Raw genomic sequence first — 25292 nt, forward strand, 5'->3', positions numbered from 1 at the left:
TTGTATTCCAAAAATATCACCTAAAATGTCAAGTTCATCATAGCCTCAGATAGTTATATTTCTGATTTGCTTGATGATTTAATGCCGATAATCTTCTATCTGTTCGAACGACTTAGATACGATTTAACAGGCCGATGGAAAAAATGGGAACAACTTTTTTTTTTATGGAAGAGTAAGGTCAATTTTGGTTTCCAAGAATTTTGGGTAGAGTGGTTGACTTTTCTTTTAAGGGACGGGCGTGGTTGTCTAATTTTTTAGTTCTATAAGACTTTTTTTTTACATTTCGTTTCGAGAACATAAATTTTTCATTTAACTAATCCGCAGCTCTGAGGGTGGTAGGAGGAGATATATGTCCCTGATATCATATCGGGGAAAGAGATTAGATCATGTCATTTTAACTATAAATATGTCAGGTTTACTCTAGACCTTAGAATAGGGCATCCGCGCGGGTTTTCGCGCAAGAAACGACGCTACTGTCGTAGTAAATACCCAGGACAAGCTTCATTTGCGTTCGCGGTTGACCGTATTTGAAACGTCTTGTTAATTTTTCTTTTTTTAATGCAACTAGTAATGAAAACTTTAATGAATGAATTCAGTGAAAATTACTCCCTATGTTCGCATTGCGAAAAACAACGCCACCTATGTCTCTCCCAAGATGAGAAATTTGTTGCCATATTTTTATTTTATTAGACCAGCCAATTCTTGACAGGGTGACTGCAACAGAGTGAAACCAATTACTGCGGGCCCATGCCTAGACTTTTCAATAAAGTCCTTCGTCGGATTTAATATGGCGCAGGACGAAGGACGATCTCTCGCGACTTCGTCGCTCGGTCGGCCTCCTCTCGGCCTAAAAAGGCTCGCTCCGCTCGCCAAGAGGTCGACTTGTGGCGAGTCTAGCCCATGCCTCACAGTCCCCTGACTTCCCCCACTCCGCCATAAAAAGGTAGACTACCCCACAGGGGCTGTGGTCTGTCTTCGCAAACTTTCTTCGTGACGTATGGTGTACGATTGGCTGAAATATCTTTCGCCTCTTGTCAATAAATCAGAAGTAGGGCAGACAAGCCCAGACTAATCGAGACTTGGTCGTAGGCATTTTACCGCGCTAGGCGTCGGTTTCAGCTATTGCTGATTGCTCCCAGTCTCCTAAGAGAGTTTGCTCGTAAGCTACTTATAACTGTGTTTACTACTCTTTCCCTTTAAACTCTTTTACCTGTTTAGGTTCATTTGGTGGGAATTGGGTTGGATATTGCGCCACTGGCGAGTTCGGGCGAAAAATCTGAGTAATCTTTCGGTTTTCGTGCCTGCATCATGCACTCACTTCGCGCAGCGGAAATTCAATTAAGTCTTATCGAACGTCTGCGAAGGAGAGAACAATTGGCGCTGCGAACCAATTTTTAAGATGATGTTACACGGGACGATTCGCAACGACGATTTATAGCGCAACACAGAGTTCCAACGTTGGAACAATGTTGTACTTATTCGAAACAATGTTGCAATGCTTTGTTGCGCTAAAAATCGCCTCATGTAACATCACCTTTAGGAAGTACGCTAAACCATTTAGCCTTCATTAAGCGAGCTGTTGGCTGATCTACTACTTAATTATATTTAAACTTTTTCAAGTCATGCGTAATTAGAAGCTTGAAGGGAGTTTAACCCGCCTGTTTGAAATAATCGCAATTTGCAGTTTTTTAAGGTGGCTGAACACAGTTTTGGCAGTTTGTGAATGTACGTCATTTGCCAAATCATGGCAAGAGAAAGGTTGCAGCTCACAATCTGAAACTTGGAGAGTGAAAAATATACTGATTGAAGATTTTGATTGACAGGTAAAATTTGACGTTTTCATAGTTTCCATGGCAACATGAACGATTGAATACAACCTTAAAATTTCACTTTTGCTCAGTTTGCATAAAATTCGCTTATTAGATTTTCCTATAAACTTGCACACAACTTACTATATCTAATCATTACCATCCGAAACTTATTTGACCAAAATTTTAACAGAGGGGTTTTCAGATAATCAATAATATAATAGTCCAGTTTCGAATTAAAAATTACCGCTGAATATAAACATTAACGACACATTCATACAGGGTTAGCCTCGACGTAAAGTAAAATATTCAGAAATAATGGCAAGTAAGTGTTTGAAATTTGAATATACACAATGGACAGAGTAATAAACAGGTCTTTTTCTCGTTGGAATTTGTGAATATATTACTTCAGATTGAGGCTAAGGCTGTAAAAAATGCGTCTTCACTTCTTTAATTCAGCGGTCATAGCGAACTCGAAAATGGACTATTGTACTGTAATTATTAAATGTGTCACAAAATTCGTCTGTTCAACTGCCATTTTAAAGTTCTCATTGTTTAAAATACGATAAAAGTAAAAATTCTGCCAAATATCACAAAGTTTTAATGAGTAGATTTTGTGAAGTCGTCTTCTGTGTACCATTGCTTTTTCGCGGCCGCCGTGTTTGTTTGCCTCCTATTTAAAACACGCGCTGTCACGCGAGTTACCGCTGACCGCCCCCAAAACTGTGTTCAGCCACCTTAAAACAAAGGAAAAAGTCTTGCACACTACTTGTGCTCAATCATCATTAAAACGTCCCATCCACCTGCCACCTGTATTCAGATAAAAAGCCCACAGTAGGAAAGAAAACAAAACTGAATACATCTTTTTTAACCGGTGTCGAGTTTTTAAATTCCCTCTTCACTGCACTAACACGGCAATAGGCCACTGGTCCGCATTCAAATGCTGTCCTTACCTGCTAGTTTAAATTGCGTCGAGTCATTCGCTTCACACTTTCACCAAGTTCGCCAACTTCACCAAATTTCCTTTTCATAACTCTTTAATCAGTTTTCAGTTTATAGGTAAATATGATATCACTGCATAACAACATGAGACTAGCGATGTTCCCGTCTCAGCTTGAAGAGCACCTAAAGCAAGCGATCACCTTTTATAAATTTCGTCTGTCCGCTGTTCTGGAGTTAACACATGACGAGGTTAAAATGTGTTTCCATTGTTGCTTTTTTATGCTACGCACGTTAAATATGTTAGTAGAAATGAACTTTTAAACACGTAAAATCGCACGTCGACTTACCGTTTTATAATATCCAACATCCACTTTTTTCCAAGAGCAACCAAGTAAATATTCGTCGCCGAGTTTTATTGTACCTATTGTAAAGTAATCTTGACATGAATATTAAAAACATTTATAAACCTAAAAAGGAACCGCAATTGTTTGCGTATTATTTTCGCGCGTAAACATTTTCCCCTGCAGTAGGAATTCAGATTAACGCCCTCGATTCATTATAATTGACGTTCTCAAGAAACGAATGAGGAGTTTGTTGCTTTATTTTAGCTGTTAATATTCATTCAATAAACATTGCAACGCTTTGTTGCGATAAAAATCGTCGTTGCGAATTGTTCCGTGTTACATAACCTTAAAAGATCTAACCCTAAAGGTAAAATCGAGTTTTCAAAAATAGGAAACCTAGGTGATCTTTGTGTCACAAAAATTCCTTTACTCACGACTCGAATCCTACTGTGGCTAAATCATGTCTGTTATCCGGGACTTACTGGTCGAGTGTCGCTTACGGAGTGGAATTGAGTTTAAAGTATGTTTGAAAGTATGTTTTGAAGTCATCAAGTTGAATTGGCTGCAAAACATTTACCGGATAGACCATGCAACGCTTGAGAGGGTCTATGGGGGACTTACACCTCTCCCTTTTAGACCAAAGGAAAAGTGTTTCCAGTTTGCTGGTCATTTTTATCGGGCAGATAAAGAATCATCTCTCATATTCTGGCGCGCGCCCTGAGTGGGCAGAGTGCAGTCAAGCAAGCTGCACAGCGATGGCGAATCGTGGTGTTTGGGAGGAGGTCTCCATGAAAATTCCGTCCACTCCTGTGGTCGAAGGATGATGATGATGATGATGATGATGAGAATTGCAACAGAGGTCGCCGGAGGGAACGTCAGATGGAAGGGTATTCACTGACTGACTTGTATGTGTAACAATTTAAAGGTATACGCCCACGTGGTGCTGTGAGTGGTTGGGTTTTCACGCTGTCCAGTCTGAGAAGGTGTAGAAATCAAACTCTTTAAGGTCTTTGATCTTGTGGTAAGAAGTAAAGAAGGACTGACATGTATACGCAACTTAAGAAAGGGAAAGTCTCGACGTCGCTAGTGTTAGGGTTTTTGGGAATAAAGCACTAGCTCTCGTCTTGAGATAGGGTCGGGATGTTTGATGTCTGGTCAGAACTGGATTGCATACTGCAGCTTAAATTATATCCCATAATACTTATCCCACACCGGCAGAATAATGTTCGATTTTAGTTTGACTAAAGAAGCGCACACCGCCGAAGAAAGAAATGTTGTGTTAAAGCCTTTTTTCTTCTATAATTAGTGAATGTATAGACACAACAAATATCCACATTTGCCGTCTTTATTTTCTAGTCTATTTCACCGACTTCGTTGCTGTTTTTATCTTTACCGTATAACGAGCGTGAGTGTTTGATCAGTGTAAAAACGCGAGACGTATACTTGATAAAACAAGAACAGCGGTTTTATTCTTGGACGGCTTCAAAGACGCTGTAGACAAATTGGACTTTAAAAGTCAGGCGTATCAGATCATGTTTAGACACTTGTTAAACATCTATTTATTGTCTTTTGTATTTTTTCCATGAATAATTAAAAACAAATTAATGTGGTGAAGTAAAAAAATATATATTTCATCGTTTATCGATTGTCTCACCTTACAGACTTATTTTTGAACACTAATTTAAAAAAAAAATTTGATGGTGTCGGTTGTTTTTCCAAAAACGCTCAATTAACTCCGGGTTTCATAGTGTTCTTACGTTGACGGACTTTTCTTTCTTGGGACAAATAAAACTGAAAAATGAGTGAATAAATATTGAATAAAGTAAGCAAATATACTGCTTCTAAAATTACCGGTTTTTGGTTCTAAACATATCTAATTTAGAGCATGAAAATGCATACTGAGAATTTAGTTTTAAAGTTTGAGTTTTCACCCATTCGATTCATCATTGCGGCATTTCAAGTCGGTTGCCTCGCTGTCTGGAGCCTGTTCAATTTCTTCTGAAACAGTATTTGCCGAATTGCTTAAACTAAAGTTGTTCAGTCAAATTGCGTTTTATATTTTCTAACTTAAAACACAGCTGGACGACTTTTACCGCCGAAACTCTCCAAGTATTCTGCCTTGACGTTTCTAGAACTTTCTACTGAGACAGTGTTAGTGTCTGGTGCAATTTTGATGGGTTAGGATTTCCAAGTGAATGCTTGTTAACAGGGCTGCTGGCAGACGAATATAAGTTCTTTCCAAGGCAATAAATATATAAAAGATTAATGAATGATGGCCACTTTAGTCACATATTTTCTGTATTTTCTCGTAAGGCACGCTCAAGAGACTTTCAGTTTTCTCTGAAGCAGCTGTCCTGTTTGCCATCTCCGCCTAACCTGGCGTTGCAGACCTGCGTGGGTCGCTATTTGTAACGTAGATGGCGGCTATAGTATGGGTCACTTCTAAAATACAATCAAGCTTCCTACATAATAATAAAGGAATCATGTCAATCGACAGTAAACCCTCCAAGTGAAGTACGTGTAAAATTTCCGGTGGAGAATGGTTTATAAAGCTATCAGCCGCGTTGGGTATCAATGAGTGAAGATAAGAAATTTGCTATTTAAAATGAATTTGTTTTTATTTATGGTCGTTGTTGTCGTTTCTTTCCTTCCAAGAGAATGCCTCCGCCGAGCTGTAAATGCACTAAAATTTGACGCTCATTTACGCGAGCACAATAAAAACATACAAAGTGTTGTCTCTATACACTAACACAAAGAGGTTATCAGTTTTGCGTTTTGAATCTCATAAATAGCAAATGAGCGTCCATTAAAACGGATCACTTTAAGCGATAGGGGGCTATCGTTTTAAGTTCTTCAAATAAGCCGGCGATAAAAACTGATAAGAGATAAAAAGTTCCCGCTTTCCGCCAAAACACCATGATCCCGCAGCGGTGCTATATACCTTCGATGGAGGCGGTTGAAACTGATCAAAGATCTTTTAATACCACGCATAGCACTCAACGTTACAAATTTCACTGTAAGGCATACATTGTTAATTATATTATTCGATACCCAGTTAGGAAGTTATGCAGAAGCATCGGAAAACATGACGGGACTCAGCGTAAAAGGAAATTTAGTACGCGGAAATTCAAAAACAGGAAAACCTTTTTGAAATTTGTTCGTGCAGCCTTCCTTGCACTTAAAACAATACAATACTCCTACGCGTAGTCACGAAATGACAATTTAACTGCATGTTCATCCTTGTTCAGTTAATGCTCCTCTCTTCTTCACACGCATTTTCTTTCATTATGCTAAACAGCAAACTGTTTATTCCGGTTTTTTCACGCGAAAAAAACAATGAAAGTGATTCTCACCGGCTTTGTAAGGCAGGTGATCTAGATATAGCCCAAAGCAGGTCTTTTTTTCTTGTTAATTTTCTCTTTTACTGGTGAGATGAAAAAAAGCCGCTACGTTAGCCAGCTAATTTCACGGAATCACCCATTCATTTACGTTGAGAAAAAAAGAAAAGATTGCAGAAAGGCTGATGGAAATTTATATGAGTCCACGACGCGATTACAAATTCTCTTGAAAAATAAAAAAGAGGTCTCTTGAAAAAAAAAGATCAGCCCCACCCCTGCTGATTTATTGTGCTTGAATAAGTTTTTCAGTTTACAACGCAAGAAAAACGGATAATTTCTCATGGGGGAGACAAAAGAAATGTTCTTTTAAAAGAAAAATACCTAGTTAAAAATCTCATTTGTATACTATTGATTCTGCAGAACTCATTTGTAAAGGTCGTGCCGCGCTTTCCTGGCGCCCGTCGCATGCAGTTGTTTAGGCTCGCTTAGACCGGAGGTCATTTCTTGAAAGTCACGGTAACTTTTTGCCCGAAATCAACTCTCAAAACTAGAAGGGCGGGTCCTAGCTTAGCGCCTTAGCCAGCCTATTTCTGGCTAACAAACCAGTTCGTTTGTTTTATATAGTTTTACATTTATCATATTATTTGCAAAATTATTGAAACCATTACTGAATCTTCGATCTCAAATGTGAACAAAACAGGAATGGGACCCCAGACTCTAAAGGTCGGCGGCAATCCAGCCCAGGAGTGGGTGTTTTGTCGGAATGGGAACCTCAAGTTCTTAGTTTAGCGGCAAGTAACTTGGAAACAACCCTTGAATGGATACCGACAAAGTTCTAATCTGCCTTTAGAAAAAAAACCGCGTGATATTTTAAAAAAAAACCTAATTGGCAGATCTTTTCGTTTTGCACCCTTTTTTGACCATAAAGCGACAAATCGCTGCATGTGCAGAGGAGATAAATTCTTGTAAATGGCTTTTCAAAATCCATGTCATTGCTCTACTTGATTACAAACCGCTGTTCGGAAAATGAAGGAACATTATACCTGCACAGCGGAGAAAGAGGCGGAAACCAAGCATTGCTTGCTCCCCCCACAACCTAGTTTATGTGCGGATGTTTACTTTTTTAAAATTTTGTGCTGAATAATACGTATGCGCTTCCTTGTTAGCCTGCGAATACAGCCTCTCCTCCTCGCTCATCGCCGCTGGAGACGTTTCGCTCCCGGCGGCGAGGATCACTGAGGAGAGATTCATGGCTGTGTATTCGCAGGGTACCCCTTGTTTGTATTTTGGTCGGTGAGGTTTATAGATTATTAATACTGTCAATAATTTAAATTTGTCCTCAAGGTAGGGACAGTTTTTACGCGGATTCTCCCATATAGACAAAGTAGTCGGGAGCCCATCAGGCCTAGAGTTTATGGACTCCTGCCACAGTCAGATGATATGCAATAAAGTAGAAAAATGTGAACCTGTAATACTCGGCATAAATGGCATTCATTCATTAAATGGCAGTTCATATTAGTGACCCATAGTATTTCACAAGTGTGGCTGATAAAGTCGTAGTTAGATTTTAAGAACCCCATGCATTTTATTACATGGCTGCTTCCACGAGCGGTCAAGATGAACCGAGTGAATCCTATCACCCCTTATGATTGCAGGCTACCTGAGCGGGCAAGACTGGCGTATCTTGCATGCTCAGTATTTCCCGCGTCGGTCCCGCAAGAAAAAAAGCACTCTGCCTTATAATAGTAAATCGTTTATTGACTATTGTTTAGTCAAGATGGCTGGATATCGCCCACATTCTATTTTGTTGCGTTTTTATCAACCTCGGCTTCGGTTCGGTCCATAAAAATGCCAAAAGCTATTTTCTGTTACTGAAAGAAGCTGATTTTCATGCTTTTGTGACAGTAAGAAGCAACAGTCCAAAAATTGTTTGAAATGCATCTCATTTGCCTTATCGCAGTTAAATAGAATAAGAAAAACCAATTAAAATTATATTTCCCGATCGTAGATGTGTGAATGTTTAACGGAAACCGTTGCTGCTCGAAACCAATACTCGTAGGTTCATCTGAGGTGGCGACTGCTCAGAATTAACGTGCGAAAGTATAAAGAACCTGTACGATTCAGATTCCCAATTCAAAATGTTTTGCGGGCTACTGAATTGCTTTTCATTTTTAACGAAAGGCTGTCAGGACAGCACCTGCTTTTATTGAATAAATCGTGTGTTTTCAGGAAGCTCTGCTAGAAGCTGTTTAACTGTTTATTTCTAATTTCTTGCTGTCAGTCATAAGATGCCAATTTACTTCCATCACATTAGCGTTTCCCCCTCGTAGCTACCGAGGTATGTTTATTTACATCTCCTGGCAGGGACTGAAACTTTTCATGTTGTGTAAACCTTATAAACAGGAACGTTTCTTGTGACAATTTTGCTGTTTCGTAAGTACATTTTCGAACCGGCTGAGACTTGCGCCATGGCTTGTTGATAAAAATGCTATTATTAGTGTTGCTTGTATGTGTATTTGACGAATACACTTGGCTAGGGGGTAACTAGTTCGCTTTCACCCTTTTGTCTTGACTTTTTTTTCAGTCTTTACTGAAAGAAATGCCTTATTCAATTTTTAGAACTGCCTGCTTTTCCATTAAATTGAATGCGGAGGGGAGTTTTTTTGTATTCGTTCAATATGGGATATTGTTGCTAAATCGTGATGGCTTCGTTAATAGTTTTTAAAACCAACATTCTATGGGTAATGGCGTTAATGTATTCACTTTTATGATGCTTGATTGACATTTTGACAAAACTATTACATTGTAGCAGCGAGACTACCAACTACACTCAGTTTTCTAAAAAATAAAGAAAATGGAATATTATACCAAAGCAAGGTTATAAAAGTGTGCAAAAAAAACGCGGGCAAAAGCATTTGTACCCAAAAAACACAATTTTCAAGAGCTTTAAATTTATTTAGTACATAGGTCGAGAGTGTTGCTAAGGTGTCTCCACAAAGCTTTTTTTTGTTTCATTTTGTGCAATTTAAAGGATCTCAAATTCAATATCCGACTGTCAGGGGAAATTGCGTCCAATACCGTAAAGAAGGAAATCAGAAATGAAAAGAAGGAAATAAAATTAGCTTGCCTAATGTAAATCACCCGTGAAAAATTGTCAGTTTTATAAATTTGGCGGTATTAAAGTGCGGCAAAATTTTCGCATTATTGGTTTTTTTTTTCTTTTTTTATTGTTCGGATGTTTTGTACGCAATCTTTTGTAGGTAAGCGAATATTTCAGAGATTTTGTATCTCTGAAAAATAGAAGATGTAATAGACTCGCTTAATATTAGTGACGTAGTTGTTGCCCTTTCCCTCTGTCAGTTTGACCGGAGGTCGAAGAGGAAATTTGTCTAGAACTCGATTAGTTATTCTTTGCACGTTCGGATACAGTTCAGGTTCAATTTAGCTTTATCTGGAGTCAAAATATCGAGAAAATTGCTTTTGACCGCCCTGGAAAGTTCCGGAAACAGTGCATCCTACTGTTATGCTTTCAGCGAACGCCATTTAAGAGCAGAATAAGCAATTCGATCCCCTTGGCTCTGTCAATTTTGCTGTCCCACTCGGTTGAGCTTATTAATCCTTGTTCGAGTATCTATTTAATTTCTTGAAATAATATTTATTTGGCATTGGCTGCAAGTAAACTAAACATCTATACCAGCACCGAGAACTAATCTATCGACTGTATTCACCTATCGTACGTAAGACGTTATGAAAATATATAGCTTTTACAACCTCATTAGGACCTTTTAGGTTTTTAGAAAACTAAATTAGGGATGATGAGCCACGGCTCTTATATTGCACATTCGATATGACTGAAGTTTGTCCAACAGGAAGCAATTAGCTAGACAGATAACATGGTAAAAATTGCCGGAGTTCCAGCTGATTTTTATTTTCCCGCTTCTGGTTTATTAATCCAAAAGAACAATAACCATACGTGAGCATTTCTTTGATAGCACAAGAGATAAGAACACACTGTGAATTATTCCTAGCCCTCCGGTGTTTTAGAAAGAGTGTTTTTCTTTCTTTTGATGTTTAAAAATAATTGCTATGGCTGATGACAGGTCAACGTAATTCAAAAAAAGATAGCTGAAAATTCTCTCTCTCAAGTCTTGTTTTAGCACTTTGGCGCGAAACATCATTTTCCCGCGAAACTAAGTCGATATCAATAGAAGGCATATATTTCGGCGCGTGATAAGTTGCAAACGTTTTGCACGACCGTGGGTCGCTATCAGATATCGAGAAAGCGATACTCTTCTGAAGACTGCCACCGAAGCCAATTCAACATAAATTTGCCTACCATAACGCTACAGTCTAAAACGTTTTTGCAGAGATCAAAAATCGTCTAGACCATCCATTTCGAAAATACTGATAGCAGATCGATAGCAATGGTGATACAGACCACCGGCATAAAATGGTCGCATTTTGGTCAAAGTATACATTTGTATGATATGAATTAGCTCCAGGTTGGCTAGCGCTAATCCACCACTATCGTATTCCTCGACAAATTGAGTGACAAAATTCGTAATGTAATCATTGGGGTCAAGAATTTAGCCTCTGGCACGGCTTCTCACATCGTTGCTATGGTTTGTGAAGCATCTGTCCCCCTGCAAATCGTTCAATCTTTCCGCGTCTTGACCCCAGGAACGGTTTCGTTGGTTTAGTCCAAATCAATAATATTTTATTGTCTCTGGCGTCCCTTTTTAATTGCTAGCTTATTTGAGCGATAATTACTCGCCGAGAGAGGATAAAAAGCCCCAAGCGACGTGCGGCGGTTTCAGTCGATTTAAAAGGACAGACAAGCGCTACACTTGTCTTACTACAAACAGACATTCCGCGAGAACCACTCGCGTCATGGCTTCTAACAACACCTCCACTACAGCTCCAGAACTAGAATCCGTGTGTTCGGTAGCTACTCAGCCTGTATTTATTGTCTACACTGTATTTCTCGTGTTAATCATGTTGGCCACTTTGTTTGGAAACGCTCTGGTAATAACCGCGGTTTATCTGTTCCATCGCTTGCGACGAATGACTAATTTCTTCATAATATCACTGGCGGTTTCCGATCTGCTGGTCGCGCTGGGTCACTTACCCCTTCGCATCGACCAAAGCACGCACAATATGAATTGGTGCTTCGACAAGACCGATGGAGTTGTCACGACTTGTGCATACTGGATAGCCATGGACACAGTCTTTAGTAGTGCCTCCATCTGTAATCTGGTCGTCATCTCGATTGATCGCTTCCTAGCTATCACCAAGCCTTTCGAATACCGAAGCAGAATGACAAAACGGGTTGGATTTTCTTTGATCGCGTTTGTTTGGGTGTATGCAATGCTGTGGGGTGTTCTAAGCTTGGTTGACTGGACGGGCGAGTCCACACCAAACAACCCGCATATTTCCGTCAAGTTCAAAGCCGACACACAAGAGAGATCATGCGGCAAGAAAGATAGAGTTTACTACACTACAGCCATGGCCGTAGCGGTTTTCCTTCCGCTTCTTATAGTGATCGTGACATATTCGTGCGTGTTTCGCGTTGCCTTTACACAAGCAAAAGCAGTAGCTTCGCTGGACCCGAACAAGGGAAAGAAGCATATCTTGCGCGAGCTTAAAGCGACTAAAACCATCGCTATTGTCATAGGAGCGTTCATCGTGTGTTGGCTACCTGGTTTTATTATCATAGTTTTAAGTTTGTGGTGTGAAGATTGCTTCAAACCGTTCGTGGAAAACAAGAATCTCTCACTGGCGATTAGAATCATTTTTGTGTTCGTTTTGCCGGTCATGAACAGCTCATTAAACCCTCTGATTTACACGCTCTTCAACAAGGAGTTTCGTCAAGCCTTCAGTAGGATGTTGTGTTTGGGCCGGTCGCGAAGAAGTGAAGCCGAGGAGTTTTCTGTAACCGAGCATGCAAATACAAGAGCGAGTATACAGCATTCGCGAAACAGCGGGAGAACATCATGGTTTAGTTTGAATGGACGAGATAAACGGCCGAGTTGAACGGCAAATTTTACCGGGGATTTTAGACAAGATGCCGCGCGTGTTTGACAGTTACAGCCGCGAAAACACTTTATTGGCGATTGTTGCGAAATAGGGGAGAAGGACCGCTAATCGGCTAGAATCTTGACTGAGATGTCATCGATCGAAAGAAGGGATTTCAACTGTTGAAAAAGCAGAGTAATTCTAAATATTTTGACAGCAAGACAAAGCCACTTCTCTTTCACTTACACCCCTGCCGCGATTTTATTTTATTACATTTTTTTCTAGCATAGAACGGGACATTTTTACTAAGTCTACGCCCGTAACGCCGAGTTACGGAAAATTAATTCGACTTTGGGTTGGTTAGAATTGCTCTCAAAATGGTGCTTGTAAACGATTATAGTCAAAGATTTTTTGTGCAACAGTTTTCTATCGGTGACTTCAAAGAGTCGCCAGTTCAAACAAACCTTAAGTTCTTTTTAAGCGAAAGAAAAATATTCCCCAAGGAAAATGGAGTGATTTTCTAGATAGATTATTTTTTTTGTCGTGTGAAAAGAATATAGTTTAACGAGATAGTGAGTAAATTGAGAAAAAATTGTCTCACAAGTCCGCGAAGTTGACAAGGAACAAAACCTCTTCCATTGTGACAGCAATTTAGAATACACACATTACCGGTGTATGATTGGAACAACTTTATTACTTTACGTCTTTAGATCTATAATTATGATGGCTAACCATGTCATCAAGCTACAATTCATTTCACTCAAACGAAAGAGACCTCGGTATTCGTTTCAAATATTCAAAAACAGTAAAAGACAACGGCAACACTTCTGTTTGCTGCTGTAAAATGTCATTTTAAAAATGTCTAACCCTAGAGATATAATACCTTGGATTATGGTAAAATATGGTAATTAGGGATAAATTTTCCTTTTATTTTATGATATGTTTTTGGCGTTTATGATATTTACGATAGATAGTGTGAAAAGTTTGTTTCAGTTAGTTTCGAGTTTTGCGAATCTAAGCAAATTTTGCTTGTCAAAGCCGGAATTCTGTTTTTGATGAAGACAATCAAGAGTTAAGATATGTTAATACTTTGACGTATAACCTTGTAATAGCATTATCAAGCGCTCTCTTTTGAGGTCAGTTTACTGTAAAACAGCAGTTTACTTCAATCGTTCAGTTTGTAAGGCTGTAATTTGCAATGTACAAAGATTAAAACTATGAACACTCCATTTTAATTTCTTGCTGCGTCTGTAGGATTCTCGTCCTTTGTTCTTTTAATTAACAGCTGTTCATAAAAAAACTGATGAATTAAAAAGAGTTAAGCTTATGCTTGGTGGTTATTTCTTTTACGTTTGTAATATGAGTGAGAAATGCAAATTTAGAACTAAAACTAAAAAACGTCACATAAGTTTGCGGATTTCATAGGGTCAACTAGGTTTGTTTTTAATCTAAGGTATTGTCATCACGACCATCTTGAATTGTTGGATGAACAAGAATTGAGGTGTAGTTAGCTGAAAAAGCAGTGTTTTGTTGCGTTCGGAGAAGGAATTGTATTGCAAATATGGATCATTCGTCATCCGGGACCTTAATTCCTGGTGCAGGATAAATGTAATTACATAAGTAATACGAACTCAAAAGAGGCCAAAAAAAATCCCTGGACTCTAAATTTTGGCTTATTTCATTCCATTTGACCTTGATAATTAAGAAGGCGATTATTCAAGATTGCACGTCATCCTAAAATTTGTTGGTACTCTTTCTTGCCTTCCTGTAAAGTTTGTTATACTATTTTCTCAGCTTTTTGGTCGATTTTGCGTTCAATAACCATTGTAAAAGTAATTTCCTCGCTAAATTGAAGCAATAAATCAAAATTCAAACCACATAAACGAAGACAATGTGTTTGTTTATTTGGCGTTGATTTGATATTTCGCGATCGGCTTCGAAGGACTTTATTAGAATAACACTAGTTGTTGTCGTGGAAACCCAGAAACTATTTTCAGTGACTGTCGATCTCGGTGTCGTAATTTTTGTGAACGCCCAAAACTTAATTGCGTACAAAGATCTTCCTTTGGCATATTTATTCAAATGGTTATCTCAAAAGAGCCAACTTAAGCCAGTGACGTTGGAATAAAAGCCTCTGCTTGTGTTCTTAATATTCCCCGTAGTAACAGAATTTGTTATTTAATCCTTTGAGCTTGCAATTGGCTGATACGCGATTAAGGCACAGCCATTTAAGAGGACAGGAATCACGTATGATAAATAAAAATCAACAAATGTCACTTTTAATTTGCGCAACCCTTTATTAAGATGTATTTCTTGCAAAATGTGTTTATTTTAAGGGCTTATGTTTGCTTCAATTTATATTTTTGACCTTACAAGGCCATGATGCAGGAAATCTGTCGCCATATGGTTACTGTTAATATTGATCAAAAAACCTATTCAAAGCCAAGACTACTTATAGTTCTCAAGCTACAAATGACTGATTATAATAAACTTGACCAACTTTTTAGTTTTTAGCCACGAGGCATTACATATCTGACTCATATTCGTTGTTAATAAGATTCCTACATTTTTTAGCAGCTGAAGTGTTATCACTGCTTTTCCAAAGTCAGTTACAAGGTACGTCCATTACTAGTGGGTTTTTAGTGGTTCCTTTGTCTATAAAAGCGAGGGTTTTTAGTGGTTCCTTTGTCTATAAAAGCGAGGGATTCTCACCCGTCAGCGCATCTTCTTTTTAAAGGTTTAGTCCAACGAATGATCTTGGCATCGTTTTTCCCGAAGTACGAACAGAGCATTTTGACAGAGATTTTCGGGATTAATATGGCCAGTGTTTACACAGCAAAATTGCAATAGATCCGCCCTTTCTTTGTTAAGTCTTTCTTTTCACCAAACTGTCAAACTGTTCCCTTAATCAAAGTCCTTTTCATTTGCTTTGTTTGCGCAATTTACAATCCCCCAGTTTTGTTGTGTAGCTCTGTGTAAGCATCCTTACATTAACAATAAACCTTTCTTTTATATCTAGAAGCTCTTAGCTTTTTAATCTGTGCATGCTTACTTGCATAAATCCGTGTAATCAGTTTACGCAAGTTCCTTTGCTTCCTTTCGCCATCTGGAATGCTAATGCTCATTGATGGATTTTTCAATTGCCTTCTTTACGTTTTGCTCATCAACAACAAACCATCATTAAATAAGACCGCGCATCGTACGCATAGTTTAGAAGCTTCTACGTCAAATTATTGATAACCCTAAAACACTGTAGAGTCCAAAAGACAACACTCACAGAGCAAAAAACAACAGCAGCACTTGAAAATTAACGTGTTTATCATGCATTAGCTTCCATATCAATGCCCCGGCATACCGACCTTAGCATTATGTTATCGATAGACTAATATGGAACGCCATATAGTACAATATCATTGGAAAGCACTGTATAACCTTTGCCGCTAGACCTAATGTCCTGTGACTAATGGAGCTTAATACCTTTAACAGAAGCCCTAGTCAAACGTTCAACTGGAATGGCTACCCTGCGACTGAGCGGAACTTTCTTTTTGGCATGGTTTTTTTGGTTTTAGCATTAACGAAGTGGTTCGAGTCACCACGTCAGTCGCGTAGTTGGTTTGTTTACGTCCCCAAGCCACGCGAACGACTTCGCAAATGTTAAAAGTCATGCCAGAAAGAAACCTCAACTCACAGGGTAAGGAACGGCCAGCTCGCGTCGATGCTTAGTCATCCACAGGGAATCATAACGGGTAAGAGTCTTACGTTCATCGCTGATGACATACGCTTTTCTATTATCCATCCCTAAACAAAGCTATCATCATGCCTTAATTTGAGGGACAGTTTAATCTATTTTTAGAAATAACTTGAAAATCTGCGAGGGTCAATATTTCATTGATGGCCGCATCTAAGCACTTTCACTCTCCTCTCGACTTTTCTGTCTCAGATGAAACTGGTGCTAACGTTTTTACCTTATTCTTTCATTAAAATTAGACTCCTAATCTCACTTTATTTGCAGTCATCGATAATCTTGAAGTATTCTTTTAGGGCAAAGATGTTTGAATTTAATTTTAGCATATTTTGATCCTAAAAGCGTAGCGATGAGTCGTATACTTCCAGTATAACAAGGGCACCCAACATCAATTTTCGGAAAATATCTGTTCGGAAGACGATTTGAGATCCAGAATTTTCGGAACATTTTTTGTAAAATTTCTTGCTTGCCTACCTCTCCTAGGATTTTCGAACATCTAAAACTTGGTATAATTGCCCATTATTAACGGGTTTTTACCCTAAAAAGCTCACTTAGAATTTTCGAGAGCCTTTTTTCTGGCTGAAATTTTCGAAAAGCTAAGTTTTGATCCCCATAATTTTCGGATCTCTAGACTTTCAGCTAGGAAATCCGAACAGATTAAACATTTTTAGGGGATAAAAGTATGCCTATATCTACCGTTTAAATACTGCTAAAATACGTTTAACAATGCTATGTTAAGTGGTTTTGAACTATATTCTCGTTGGGTGCCCCTGGCATGTGCGGAGACGTTCCCGTCGCTTTCATTCGCGTAGTTGGCTAAGAAACCTCTTCGCTGGATAAAACTAAAGGCTATTCTAATATTTACTCTTAACAGCTCTCTAGAAGGGTGCTTATTAGAAGTCAGAGGAAATGGCCGGCCAGCCAGCCTCGGTGGTCATCCTAAAAATGAAATAGGCTCCTTTTCCCGAGAGTTTTTGCTGGAAACACTTCTGTGCATATTATATAGAAATTGACTGATGGAGCACAGGGCTATTGGCTCAGAGGCCATGAGGGCGAGAGGAATAATTGTTTTGGTAAAATCCAACTAGTTGGTCAAAAATATCGAGACAAAACAACTTTAGCTAGCAAAACGCGATTCAGCCGCCATTGTTTTGGTTTTCAAAGCCGGCGCTTTTCGCTACTAGTGGGCTTTAGCATATAGCCTAGTAGTAGCTCAACCAATCAGGACGCAGCATTGATAATAGACCACTAAATCAAGATACTGTGTCGAGATTAAAGAAACCTGTTAGGATAGCGGATTATTGTTGTTTACCCTTAAAGCCTTAGAAGTGATCACCTTCTTATTTCTTCCTTAATAACACCCCTTTATTAAATATAAAGGTTATGAGAGTAACGGAATTGATCACTAAGGATGAAATACTCTCTCGCCCAGCCGTTGTTTGGGTAAGAGCGGCTGTGCATGAGATTAAAGATAAAAGTCTTGATTTTAAAAACAAATTCTCTCTGCGAGTACTGATCCCGTATTTCCACTCCTTTGTCACGAGAATCCCGCATTCCGAACTTCTTTCATCGCTATTCCGAATAGTAGTAGCAGAGGCAGCAGCAGCAGCAGTAAAAACGTTTGTATTGGTATATTTAGTTATTAAACGAGGCGCATGAGCGACTTTGTTCTGCGCTAGGGCAGTGCGACCAACCAGGACATGGGCAACACTCTTACTTGCATAGCCTGACTTGGCGAGTCGACAAATGAAAACAAAGCTCTTCTTTTCTTCACAGGCTGGGAAGCAGAATTGAAAGTTCTGGCGATTCCATATAACCCATTAGGCCATTGTTTGCGAAAGGATTTTTTAACTGCGATTTGATTTGCAATGTTTGAAAATTCTGTAAAGATCAAACTTTTGCACATACCGATTTTCTCACATGAATTGATCCGTCAAAACCGTCAATCAAATTGAACTTAAATGGTCTCCTTACTGATTTTTAATCTTGGTGAACAGTGGCTTTAGGAATATTAACCTCGCCGCGAATATTCCGCTTCTATTCACCTCGTGTTCAAGAAATTGTTAATTGTCCAATGTGAAGCACGGTACAAAATATCAGTCAAAGCAGGAAAAGGTGTTTTCCACATGATCCCTGGTCATGTCCCTGACAAAAATACTGGAAACCTTTATACGTTCTTTTCCTTCCTCTTTCAATAGAAAATATGTCCACTTGGTCGTTTGTACGGTCGTCTTTGTAGGACCCGCGTGTTTTGTGTGCAACGCTTATCCGGGCCGCAATGCTACTTGTCCTCTTTCCAGCTGTTCAAACAAAAACGATGGTCACGCGGTCGCTTTAACCGATTTCCACCTTTTCTTGTAAAGGATCCGTTTGTGTAGAAGTTTTAACTAGTTTCTATGGTAGGTTCTTCGTTGAAGAAGGACAATTTATCAAGTACACACCCTCCACATCGTCCCTCCACTTAGGCAGCCATTTAATTCATTTATTGACCCTGCCTTGCTATGGCGCTGAATCTTCCGGAAATCAACCAGGTTACCGGAAACTGTTTCCGCGTGGTCCGCATAGTTCTAAAAATAACTTTTTTGGAATTAAGATATCCCAAAGGCGTGACTGGGAGTGTCCCTCTTTTTCCTATTATGGCTCTTGCTATGACCTAACTCCTCTAATATCTCCTCAAACTCACGAACCATCGCAATCGCTGGGTCTCTATTTATGTATAACCTCACTGCGGCCTTGATCTCTTGATCTCTTTTGTATTGAATCCTCCTCGATCGAGCGCCGGCCCCTGCCTCCCTTCTCTTTTGACATGAATAGTATAGCTCGTTGAACAGCTTGGTTGTTTTCTATCATTCTCAACAATTATCTTGCGCGCTTCCGTGTCTACTTGGCGATATCACCAGCCAATATTGTGTCCCCATTAGGTAGCCTAACACTGGTATTGCGAACTGACCCGATTCAAGAGATCAACATAAAGGTCCTTTATATTCTCTTGCCCAAGGCTGTAACACGATTGTGATAGGGCAATGTACTTGACCAGATGATAGAAATTCTGCGGAGATACTCCTCAACCGCCTCTCCTCTGGCCTGGCCTATACTCGAAGACACCAAAGAACTAATGTTGGGAACACAAACGTTCCATCTACCCTTAGCCCCGAGGCATCATGGGTGGTATGTACATCGGAGACCAACATTCTCCATCGCGCTCTTGGTTGACTTCATAACTTGGTTTAGTTTACTGTCCGAAGATGCGAAGATCTTGAGGTTATCGTTATAGCGAAGATCTTTTACCTTCCCACGGATGGACACTGATTAGCTCGGACAACTCAGATGTAGCCTTGCTTTGTAGTAACCATCACTTGTGTGTTCCAGGCTCTCACTTAACTTCCGTACCGTCCTTGACAACCAAATAGGGAATCTAAGTAGATACAGGGTCTTCATCTCCTCCGTCCTACAGCCAACCATGGTCTACCTATTCGTGAGCCTTCTTGACGTTGATCTACTCCATACTCAGGTTACGTTTTCGCCAATAGCAGTCTATGGTCACTTTCCTCTAATTTAGTGAATTGTCTACAGCCTTACTACATCCTGCGCATGCCTCCCAGGCTCCATCCATTAACTAGAGCGTCTCCAGAAGTTAGTGCGTTGAATTCTCTTTGCAGAACCAGGCTGGGTATTTTATGTAAGTGTTCGTGATAGCTTAAAATAACATAGCCACGCCCACATCAATGTTTGCGAAATTCGGATCATTCCTCGATCGAATTTTACTGGACAATTAAACTCGGCACACTGAAACAGACTCCTAGGTTTGTATATAACTTTCGCAGAACAGACTGGAAAGGTCTTAAGGAGGATCTTGTTAAGATCCCATGGGATACGATTTTTCTAATGAGTTCTGTGGTTGAGGTGTGAGAAGTGTGGAAGTCCCTATTTTTCCAGGCTGTAAAGCGAAATATTCAGAAGAAGCTGATTAAACGTCGACGCGATGTGTCTTGGCTTGACTCAGAGTGGAAGAAACTTTTACACAAGAAGCAAAGGCTCTGGAAGAAGGCGTAATTCTCTGGGGATCAAGCGAAAAGGGCCAACTATCAAAAAATTAGCAACTTGGGGAAAGACAATTTAAACAAACTTCTGTTTTGCATATTATGTCAAATACCTCACAGCTTCATTAAAAACCCATCTGAAATTGTGAAATCATGCACAAAGAATCAAAGCACACCCGGTAGTAGCACATGGGACGGAACACGCCATTAAATCCAAACTTAAGGATAAACCAAACGTCTTTTAACAATTCTTTTGTTCGGTATTTGATAAAAGGATTGATAATCTGTCTTCCATACCAGGACATGCATGTGATTATTCAAATGTTTTGTCTGTACATCCCATTCATGATCTGACTTGTACACCTCGTGAGGTGCTTAAAGTACTAAATGTCTCTAAATGTAAACAAGGCCTGTGGACCAGTTGGGATTTCCCCGCGGTTGCTAAAAGAATGACACATGGAACGATAAGTTCCATTTTTGACGAGGCTGTTTAATTACTCCCTCTCGAGGCACACTACCTACTAACTGGTAGTAGGTAGTGTGCCTATTTTCAAGTCGATAAGCAAACGGCACTTGATAACTATCGCCCTGTTTCCTTAACTAGTATGGTTGTCAAGTCTTTAGAACGACTTATAAACAATCACATAATGAGTTTTCTTTCTGATAATAAGTTACTATGTGATAATTAACATGGCTTCCGACCACTTCGCTCATGTGAAACTCAGCTGCTCCAGCTTGTCCACGAGTGGCTTGGTATTCTTGATGAGCGTGGCTCTGTGCAATTTTTCTAGACTTCGCCAAGCCTTCGATAAAATGTCCCATCCACACCTGCTACGAAAACTTCAACAATATAGAATCAAGGGTCATTTAAAAAGTACGCAAAAACAGCCACTATTTAGAATGATTTTGAGCGTTATTTTATTTATGCAAAAGTGTGCAAGGTTTATTATATCTGTTTGTTGTGTTTGTTGTATATTAACTCAAGGTTGTTTACGAGTTTTGCAATAAAACTAATTAGCGTACAAATATAATTACACGGATTATCCAACAAAAGAGTTCACTTGACAACCAGTCTCAAACAATTGTTAAGCAACTACACTTAATGAAGTATAACTAAATGATTTGATCAGGAGATCTCGATGGACAAGGTTTCTGTCACTAAAACGCAAGCCAACTTAAATACTAAGATCTTGCAAACGTAGGAGAGTAATAAAAACAGTATGTTCCAGGCGAGACTTTGTTTTTCTGGAAAGGTTTTGTTTGGTCAAGGAAAAGTCAATTAAGGCCAACGGAACGTATCCTTTGTTTTACCAGCGCGTCCAATTAGTATGAACAAAAGACAGGTTTTAACAAAAGATAAATCTTACTATTAAAGTCACTTTAAGGCCGGCACGTGCGTTTTCGAAATCTCTCAACCAAAACAAACAGATATAATAAACCTTGCACACTTTTGCATAATTAAAATAACACTCAAAATAATTCAAAATGGTGGCTGTTTTTGCGTACTTTAACAATCTCAGATTTCTTGACTACAAGAAGACGAAGGGTAGTAACTCGATGGCCATTCTTGCGGCTGGTCTGAGGTAACATCTGGCGTGCCTCAGGGAAGTATTTTGGGACCTTTCCTCTTTCTCGTTTATATTAATAACCTTCCATTAGCAGTTAAATGTAATTGCGGACTCTTTGCTGAAGACAGTATTCTTCATCGGAAAGTTACTTCAGAGCTGGATTGGGAAGATCATCAAACTGACCTCCATAGTGTCTATCACTGGCGTAACACCAGGCTTGCTACTCTGAAGTCTGAAAAGTCTAAGGTCCTACGCCTATTTAGATCCAAGGACCCTTAACCCATTCGCTCCTGGAGATTTTGCCGAAAAACACGTTTTAAAGCTAGTCGAGTGGTTTTCTGGTCACTGTTGTGCTTTAAAGAGCTAAAACTAAAACTAAAACCCTAGGTCGTACACTTTGCGGCCTTCTGATCCAGATGCAAAATATCAGCTTGCGAAGTTCGGGCATGCGCAGAAAGCAAAATTTCGGGTTTAAAAGTGACAAAGCAGTCTTGACTTTTACTTTTCGCTTTCTCTCCTCCTCTCTTTTTTCGCTTTTCTTACCTCATTTTTTTTTCTCTTGCTGGGCATTTAGTAGGCTTTGTTTTGGTGGGAAGAGTTTTTAGGAAAGCTTTTAGGATCTTGGGATTAGGTGAAAGGAAAGGTAGGTGAGCAATGGAAAAAGATTTTCATAGAGATTTTCAGGTCAATGTCACATGGTTTTTTGCTTCTTTCTCCGGTGTCCTTGACTGAATTGTGCTCATTCGGGTATGGTTTGAAAGATCTCTTCACTCTGCACAAGTCAGCGGACAAAGTTGTCTTTGACCTTTAAAACTGATGACGTCACAAAGGGTAGAAAGGACGTGGATCCGCACGGGCGGTTCAGAGGCGAATAGATTAAGCTACGTGCAAACGGAATGTTGGGAGTTGAATTAGAGTTTTTAATTCCAAAATTAACACTGTTTTCCTAATCGAGACAATGATCGCTAAGTCAGACAACAACGAGTTGGAGACCCAGATATGAAATGATGCAAATATAAATCAGATTAGCACACGATTCTTTTAGCCGCATTTCTGCCTTTATTAATTTTTCATGTAAATAAAGGAAACATGTGCTGGGGTGTCTGCATCAGTATGTAATTGTGTGTGTGATGATATGTACATATGTTTAGTTTCGTTTTCTTTTCTTTCCTTTTTTGTACTTTTTCGTGTTCAAACTGAATTATCAGTACCTGTAAAGCATTGTAATACATGGATTTATTGTAAAACAAAATGAAAATTATCAAAATGCAAAAAGAAAAAAAAACAATTTGGGAGTTGTTGCGTCCGTTTGCACGTAGCTATAAACGTTTGATCGGTTTCAAACTTTGTACAACAACATGCAACAGCATGCAACAGGGTATGCAAACGGCGGCAACATGTAACATCCAACATTGTTATATCCCTAGACTTTCACTCAACTAAACAGGGACTGCCATTGGTTGATTCTTGGTCACGTGGCGTTGTTTAAAATAAAATGTATCCCGATCGTGATACATTAAGCAATGTACCCCGCTCGGGCTACTTTACAGCACGTGATCAAAGCATGGTGGAAAGGCGGGAAAAACACCGCCAGTTTTCTTTTCGGCGAATGAACTCAAAAACGAAGTCTCAAGCTAAAAAGCAACGATTTTAAAAGTCATTCCGGAAGAGAAACGGCAGCTAGTGGAGGAAAAAGATGCAGATAATATAAGGAAAGTACTTTGTAAATCATCATTCGGTGATTTTAAGAATTAAATTTGTGTTGTTAAAAGTACCGAGTCGACTGTTTTGGTTCGCTCCGGTTATTCTTTGGTTGCTGTTGAAGTGAAAGTCTAGGAATATAACAAAACACTTGATGAAAGGTCCCTCGGGAAACCACTTAGTTTTGTTTTCCCTCGAGTCCTTGGGGTCCTAAAATGGCCTTCGCTCGAGTTACGAAGCAAGTTTATTTGCTTAGTGCAGATTAGATGTTTTTTGTTATTTTAAGGTATCAGCGAAAACGCGTAGGAACCATAATTTTAAGAAAAGACCTAAGAAGACACGTACAAATTACTTCAAATTTTCATTTTTTAATCGCCACATAACAGACTGGAAAAATATTCCATCCAACATTAGGCATGCACCTTTATTATTTTTGAATAGACAATACGCATGCACGTCATTTAATTTGGTGGGTCTTCTCAGCAGCTTGAGAACTGCCGATGGAATTTTCCATTTGTGTGGTCCAACGCGTATTATCAGGGACCTTGAGATACGAGGACGGGACAAGCTACGTCGGCTACCGAAAGTAAATTTCCACAACGAGGCATGCGCACACGAAGCCCAAACTAGTGTTCTTGCCGTCCTGGTCTCGTCGAGGACGCGATTGAGCCCGTTTTGCCGTCGTCTCGAAAACGTGAGTATTTCTCGGCTTGTTTTACCTACAATACTAGTCGCAATCGATTTCCTTTTCAGATATGCTGACCATGTTTTTTCTTAAGATCATATTCTTCACGATTTTTGTCGAAAATATTTCGAAATGAGGAAAAAAGGCCATAAGTTATGTCCATTGTTTGTTGCTGGTGTTTTGCGTTCGCGACCAGGAATGTTAGTCCTGAGTGCCCAGTGAAGAAAAGTAAATCATTTTAAGTGAAGTTACAATAGATCCAGTTACAGTGGAGTAATAATCGAGTAAAAAAAAGTTCAGTGAAGGTTACTGTGACTTGTTTCTTCTGACAGTCGGCCGGTGTTTACCTTCGGCTGATTTGAAAACAATCATTTTTAACTAAAGATTCTGGTTTAATTGAATTCTAATTTTTTTCAGGAAGCCTATGGTATGTAGTTCCCTTCACTACAAAATGTTGTTGTACCGGGAAATCATGGTTGTTAATCGCTTCACTGGAACAAAAAAGAGCACAGTTGTGAGAGGAAAGAAAACCTGAAAACATGAACTGAATTGACGCTGTTTATTTCAAAGTTGACAAAGGAGCTGTTCGAGATCGCTACAACCTCGCGAGAGAACTGAGAAGCAAATTGACAAAGGAAGAAAAAAAAGCAAGTAGACATGAGAAGCATTGAAGTGGCACTAGAGGACTTTAGTGTGTTGTTTCTGTATTCTTTTATTTTGAAGTCATTATTGCAAATATAAAAAGTAAAATTTAAAAAAATCATATGGAAATTCCGGGTTCTTGGAGAAGGTTTCATCGTATAGTAGAATAAATTCATCGTCGTCTATCACATTGTATGCTACGCCAAAAGTGACAAAATATCAAAGATGCATCTTTATAATTCAAATCCACCAATTCACTATCAAGATCGATAAAATTAACATCAATTTGCTTTTTGAATGTGTCAAGATTGTAGAATTTAATTTCAATTCCCACACGTGTTTCATGTCATGTATCAAGAGACACGTTTTCTAAATCAAGATGCATGTTTTTTAAATCAAGAAGGGAGACGACAATTTTTGATCAGTTTTGTTTCCGAGAGGGACTGAACCGAGCACACAGGTTG

General features: G+C 39.2%; 1 protein-coding gene across 1 annotated transcript; it reads left to right on the forward strand.

The window, feature by feature from the left end:
• Positions 1-10974: 10974 nt before the first annotated feature.
• Positions 10975-13774, forward strand: LOC140927381 (D(1A) dopamine receptor-like). Its single transcript, XM_073377021.1, has one exon. It carries the CDS (start codon positions 11323-11325, stop codon positions 12463-12465), a length of 1143 nt encoding a protein of 380 aa, XP_073233122.1. The 5' UTR covers positions 10975-11322; the 3' UTR covers positions 12466-13774.
• Positions 13775-25292: the final 11518 nt, after the last annotated feature.

This window comes from Porites lutea, chromosome 2 (genome assembly GCF_958299795.1).
Source record: "Porites lutea chromosome 2, jaPorLute2.1, whole genome shotgun sequence".
Lineage (NCBI taxonomy): Eukaryota > Metazoa > Cnidaria > Anthozoa > Scleractinia > Poritidae > Porites > Porites lutea.